Here is a 6548-nt window from a genome sequence, read left to right as displayed (position 1 = left end):
TCCTATTCAATGTCTTATGAGAAAACAAAACCTTTGTTTGTTAAATGTCCAATTCATGATAAGCTTTAAACCAAAGAAAATACATGGAATAGAAACCAATCTAAGAAAAATGCAGGAAAGGTAGTAACCCATATGTTCCTCAAAGTGAACATGAGCAAAAAAAGGGCATTTTCAGCCACAGCATTGTCATTTTGCATTACACACATTGCTTGGGCTGGTCAGACAGCAAGGGAATTTCACWCTGCAACTGTTTGAAACCCAAATCYGCCCGGGTGGTTGAGCTGTATTCTCTGAACACCACCTTCATTTTTTCTCCATAAGCTTCTAAAAACCAAAATTTCAATTCCTCATTAAAATTATAATTTCCACTACTCCCAGGTTCAAATTTAGCCAAGATAAAGTACAATGAGAAAGTGTTTACATCTTGTGGCAAGCTGGTGTTCTTGTGATGTGTCAGGCCCAGCTCAAAACTGCAATAAAATGAAACCTGCGTGAAAGAACATAAAAAGAATCTATAGGGTAAACATTAATCTAATGCTTTTACTATCACAATCCCTTGAAGAAATTGRAGACCCAGAGCAGGACTAAACAACTAAACACACACAATGAAAACAGGCAAGTCTGTTCTTCTCTTTCTGTTCTGAGGCTTAACAGAGAATCTCAGTTCCCCCAAGTGCCAGGTTAGTCCATTCTAACAGAATTAAACAATGCAAATACCCTCTTTATGTTTTGAAATTAAACAGAYGGGAAATCTGAAGTACTAGAGACTGCCTATTTGTTTGTCACATACATCTGGAAAACTGTTCTCAAAGATTAAGAATGAAAAATTTAAGGTGTTGATTCAAAAGGAGAATTCAGAAATTTAAAGACCTAACAGTCAACTGAACGATGGAAGTCAACAAATTCAGACTGCACAAACTGGAGCCCACAGAAGCCCATTCAGCTTGAACACCCTGGCTTCCACACCAGCACAAACAGTTCTAGGGGTGCTTTTGCCTGGAACAGCTCCACACTGTGGATTCAAACACATACAGATGAACAGGAGATGCAAAGCAGAAGCACAGCAGAAGTCAAAGATATCTCTTCATAGGCCTAGAGACCCAATATATAAAATACAATTCACTAAAGCATAAAAACAACTCTGTTACTCACTGATTGGGAGCAACAACTTTAAATTCTAAAAACAGTTTTGTATTTATTGCTGTTCTGGGTTGCAAATGCAATACTTGTGATTTTTACAGGCAATGAGAATTTATCTACAAATACTAGAAGTCAGAATTATCTTCTCATGGGTGAATAYCAGCTTCTATTCATCTCTCAAAAATATATTAACATTAAAATCAACTGTTCTGCATATGTCARATTTTATTGTGAAGTTACATGAAGTAATAGATATTAATAAAAGTCCTGCAATTCAGTATTATGAATTGTTCAAGGCAATAATGTGAAAGATGTTACCAATAACACTGACATATCTAAAAGTGAAAAATGCTGATTGCAGTAATCCTTGTTCAAACAATATCAAAAGATAATGTAACAACATTTTCTGGTCATAGACATGATAGCAACAATAAGATCACAGAATTGAGATTACTCTCAAGAAAAAATTTCCATATTTCTCAGTGTTCATATCATCTTTTTACAGACAGTTCCTCCAGAATCTGTAARGAAAAATGTGTCTTGTATTTAGCATACCCCAGGACTCCAAATTCAGCATTTTTTTTATGAAAGAAACTAAAAATGCTGAATTTAAAGAAATCTATGAAAATTTAACCCATTAACCCTGCAAACTTTCAGCAACTCACAGGACAACAAAATATTTCACAATATCTGCAAAACATCTCTGGGCATCAGTCCTTGCTCCCAGAGGACCCTGACTTCACCAGTGAAGAAAACTAATCCATGGACATGTAATTTCATGCCCTGATGTCTGGAAAAGTTGTTTTGCTTGTCAAAACAACTGTCTTATTATTGAGAGCCTGAGATGCCACTGACCTTCTCTACTGGTGCCTGGAAGCACTGACCACATTGCTGCAGCAATGTTAGGGACTTGTTCTAATCTGACCTTTTTCTTGTCCTGTACATGACATGCATTCTCGGCATCCCTTGACAGAGTGTTTACCAAAGTAAACTTGCACTGTTCAAGGCAGCAGTGTAGATGGCATTGTAGTACAGTCTGTGCTCATAAACACTGATGGAAATAGATTTTAGAAACATWTTTATTCATAGAAAAACCTTTCACTGTTTCAAGCTAACTCCTTTGGCAACACTAGGCACGCCATGTAAAAAACACCAGAGACAAGATTCACAAGGAGAAGCAAAGTACCTGTAAAAGCAGTGATAACAGGATAAGGGAGAAAAAACCACAAAACCCCAGAAAAATGAAAGGAAAATCTACAGCAATGGAGAATGTTGAAACATTGAGTAAATCTGAAAATCTGCTTTGTTACATACACAGTGCAATATACTTATTTTAGGTGTGCAATAAAAATTATCAAAGGAACCATAGACTATATTTTCTTTCTGCTAAAATGTCACTTCAGATACTCAGAGCATAATTTATCCCTTATGACATGATGACAGAACTGGAACTGCATCTATACATTCATTTTGCAGCTTAGAGTTRGAAATATCCTTGCCTAGAATCAGATGGAAACGCAACCACAAAGACAAGTCTTGGGAAGTGGTGCGAACATATGAAGCAACAAGGGGGTTTTTTAACATATGTTTTACATTTGTTACTACTTTGCAATTTTGAAATCCAAACTTGTTTCCTCAATGATATCGAGCCATCATGAAAGCTGTTGGAAAAAAAGAACACTGCAGTTGCATCAGAGAAGTGACCCTACATGTTCGGTGTCTCATAAAGAAGGTCTGATGCTGGATCCACCAGCTGCAAAACCAAGGAGCCTTGCTCTCCCAGGATCTTACAGAAGCAACACGGCAGCAATGTAACATTGACAGACACATCCCTTTTAGTCAGGTAGAGCTGGATGTGGAATATAAAGCAGCAGAGACTGAAATCTCCTTTTATAATAGAACCACCAGTGTGCTGCAGACTTGTAAGTTAAGCTTCATGTGATAAGGAAAAAGTTCCCATTATCACGATAGGAAATAGAGATATCAATATAGGTGACAAAGATGTTTAAATTACTGCAACAGCAAATTTTAGATACAACTGKAAGGCTGCTGGAGTTTATCCCACAATCTATACAGATGTTACCATCTCCAAAAATGCTTTGGGACTACTCACTTTATAGCATTCAAGCTGCAGAGACATTCCRTACCTAGTTACATCACTCTCTCCTGCACGTTAACCGTTTTAGGCCACAAAGAGATACTTTATCTGCAAAGTTTACAAAGTTACAGAAAAAGTCAAAAATCAAGGTCTCCTGCAGGTTTAAATCTTACCCCCTACAGTTTTGTTAGTGCTACAAAGAAACACTTTCAGTTACTGAGAAAAAATGACTGAAAACTGTGATTTACACATCTTACTCTGAAAGCTGCTGTCAGCATGAGGTTTAAAGATCAAACAAGAAATTTCCATCTCCACTGAAATATTTTAACGGCCCCAAGACAAAATGAACAAATAAAAAACTATCAAGATAATTTACASAAAAAGGTAATAAATATTTTGAAGATATATTTGTGGGAGGGTGTATAATGAGACACTCATGTTTCTTTGAATTAGGATCTCTTTAACCTTGGAGCCTTAGGGATTTCAGCACAGGGATTTTTCATTCAAATATGCAGTATAAAAAGGCAAGATACGAAAGCCATTTGATTTTTGTTCTGCCAAAAAAAAAGAAAAAAAGCAAATATGGTACTGCTGAAAAGTTCAGCTGTACTGAAATATAGTCCTGCATCTGTCTACTGAGGAAAAAATTATGTACAGAATCTAACAATCTAACAGAAACCTTTGGTTTCAGTATTATTAACAAATTCAGCAGAATTTAAAGGGCTGCAAACCATGCTCCTTCTGGGTTTTTTTTGCCCAGATTCACTGTCATATTTGCTGTAATTGATCTTTAGCACAACTCTGTTCACAGATGCTTTCAGAGTTCAGCCGACAGCTGGGTAACTGACAATTGCATGAATTTTYCTTTTTCTTACTCCCTGAGAAGCCTTTGGACAGCAAGACAGAAWCATTCTGAAGTATTCACAAGGGAGAATAATTTTAAGGCAGGGAGACATGAAACCCTGGAAAGAAATATAACAGACTATTTCTCTATATAATATTGTGTCTGGAGGAAAGGGCTCTGGCATAACAGAAACAGAATGAAACTAGGCAGTACCAAGTCAAAGAAACCAGTTTTAAAAATTCCTTCTAGGACAAATGGAAAATCAAGCAAAAACACTGGGATGGCCAAAAGGACAACCACAGGCCTGGCCTGGGATGCTGAAGTCCTGGCTCCAGCACTGAAGCAGAACTKTGACAATCTATGCTACTGCTGCCAGATGGCTGTTCAACTTCTTAAAAACCTTAGTTATGTACCAGAGTGCTCTTTCCTAAAAAAGAGCAGTATTTTCCTAACACCTGATCCTTCATTTTGGAGGTACTTTCCCAAGTTATGAAACACAATCWTCACTCTCAATGTAGAACATACAGAAYTTCACAGACTTTTGTTAAATAAACTAAGTCAATTCCTTCAAGCATTCTTTAAAGGTGGAATACCTTTACCTTTTATGTTGCTTTCCTCTAGATTTTACAGTTTATCTTCATCATCTCCACAATGGCACCACAGAGCTGAAAAATTACTCCATCTGAGGMCTGAATATACTTGAAGAGTCCTGTTTCGTGTTTCACTCAACTGACAACTTTTTTCTGACAATTTCCTCTGTCTTGTAATGACATTTCTGTTTTTTCATGATATTACAGCCTACATTATTTCTGCAGGATCCACCTTACCTCCAAAGATACCTTTTAATTCGGCAAGCACATGGAAACTACATTTCATAGTATCTTTTTAATCCTTTTGAGAACACAAATGATAAGAACCGTATCTTTGCCACACTTCTCTGAAATGCAATTCTCACAGGGGCGATAATGTAGAAAGTTTTATCAAAATCAGAATCTTGTGTATCAGTCGAATCTTCTCACCTTCTACACCAGTTAATCTGATATTATTAAAAAGCAGAGGTGATTTTTTTCCCCTCCACCAGGTCACCACCTCTAAGTATCTATAATTTAATCACATAATATTTCCCCCAGGCCTTCCACAGAGTTAAAGTTGAGTTGGAGAATACTAAACTGCCTGATCTTCTCCCATTTTGGAAGAAAAGTAGCAAGCCTCAAATAATTACATAAACAAAATTCAAATAATTTCATAAACACTGTGAGCTTAAACGATATCCAACTTTTAACATCTAAGAAAGGTGTTATTAAACTGAAGAATACTGTCAGAGCACTCAAAAAAAATTACATGAAAAATGTGAAAACAAAATAAATTCAGCRTAAGCATGAAAGCAGCACAGTTCTGGACAGCCTCTCAGGTATAGATGCATGCAAGCAGGATATCTAAACACCTGTAATGCCATGCTTGATCATTTTAAGAAAGGTGTTATAGGCAGAGTTTGCATGCAACAGCAGGCAGTGGAGTTGCTGTTGCAAATTATTTAAGTAATTGTGGTATATCACACTATTTTGTTGATTTTTTGGTTTAACTGTTTCCATTTCTTAAAAATGCCTTCATCAATATTTCAAGAAAATATACTCCAGTGTATTCAATTGCATGAATAACTTCCRTGAAAGTCCTTACTCTAGAACCTCTGTAATATCCCTTTAAAATAATGGCCTTAAATTTCTTTAACTCTAACAAGTGTCAATGTGCTTCTTTGGTCCACTTCATTTTTCCAAGACATGCTGCTGAATATTTGAGGAAGATGATCCTGATTTCTCTAGTAGCATAATAAAGGTGTTGGAATTATTCTTTACTTTATTCTTTATCCACCTTGGAATTTACTTACTTTTTGCAAACCAACTGTATGTATGGAAAATGAGACATGAAGTGCACAAACAGAAACCACACTGGCCTTGGTGCTGCTTTTGTCTTCCTGAGTTTTTAACTGTAATTGAATCTGAGTTGTTTCATTTTTACCCTACTAAACACAGGTACTCTGGACAGGGAAGTGCCATCTAATGTGCACTATCTACAGAGATAATGTGTGTAAGAGCCATATAATTTTGTTTTATTCCTTTGACATTATTGGTATTCTCTAACCTTGACTACTCTAAAAAATTATGCTTCACCCAGCACGGAACACAGCTGTTACCTATAACCCATCAACTCATTTCACTCAAAATCTTTCCACTTAGATGCACTAATTATCAGACCAACAGTACCACTGCAGTTTACAACGTACTGAAAAGCTAAAGAAAGTAAGAAACACAAGTGATGTTTTACAGAGGAAAAAACACAAAACAAAAACCAAACCACCAGCAAAATGCATTTTCTTCCGCTTCCAGTTAGGAATATCTTCAGGGTTATGTTTTGTAACACTGTCCCTGAGTTCCGAAGGCCCCCGGGCAGAGCGGGCACACGGCTCCG

The 6548-nt window shown here is 36.6% G+C and overlaps 1 protein-coding gene across 2 annotated transcripts in view; it reads right to left on the bottom strand.

Annotated features, from left to right (window-relative positions):
• Positions 1 to 6548, bottom strand: part of LOC130573992 (cytochrome c oxidase assembly protein COX16 homolog, mitochondrial) — a 49621-nt gene that overhangs the window by 42681 nt on the left and 392 nt on the right. The window contains exon 1 of one of the 2 annotated variants that reach the window (XM_057366909.1): positions 3254 to 3503. The exons of the other annotated variant lie outside the window; for it this stretch is intronic. Within the exon in view, the coding sequence (XP_057222892.1) occupies positions 3254 to 3280 (27 nt within the window). The 5' untranslated portion in view covers positions 3281 to 3503. Of the gene's footprint in view, positions 1 to 3253; positions 3504 to 6548 lie in introns of those variants that run through there. 2 annotated transcript variants of the gene reach the window in all.

The sequence above is a fragment of the Malurus melanocephalus genome, unplaced genomic scaffold, assembly GCF_030028575.1.
Source record: "Malurus melanocephalus ecotype Western Australia unplaced genomic scaffold, MMel_1.1 scaffold_2, whole genome shotgun sequence".
Taxonomy (NCBI): Eukaryota; Metazoa; Chordata; class Aves; order Passeriformes; family Maluridae; genus Malurus; species Malurus melanocephalus.
The sequence above is the reverse complement of the archived record's forward strand: the minus strand, read 5'-3'. Positions and strand labels throughout refer to the sequence as shown.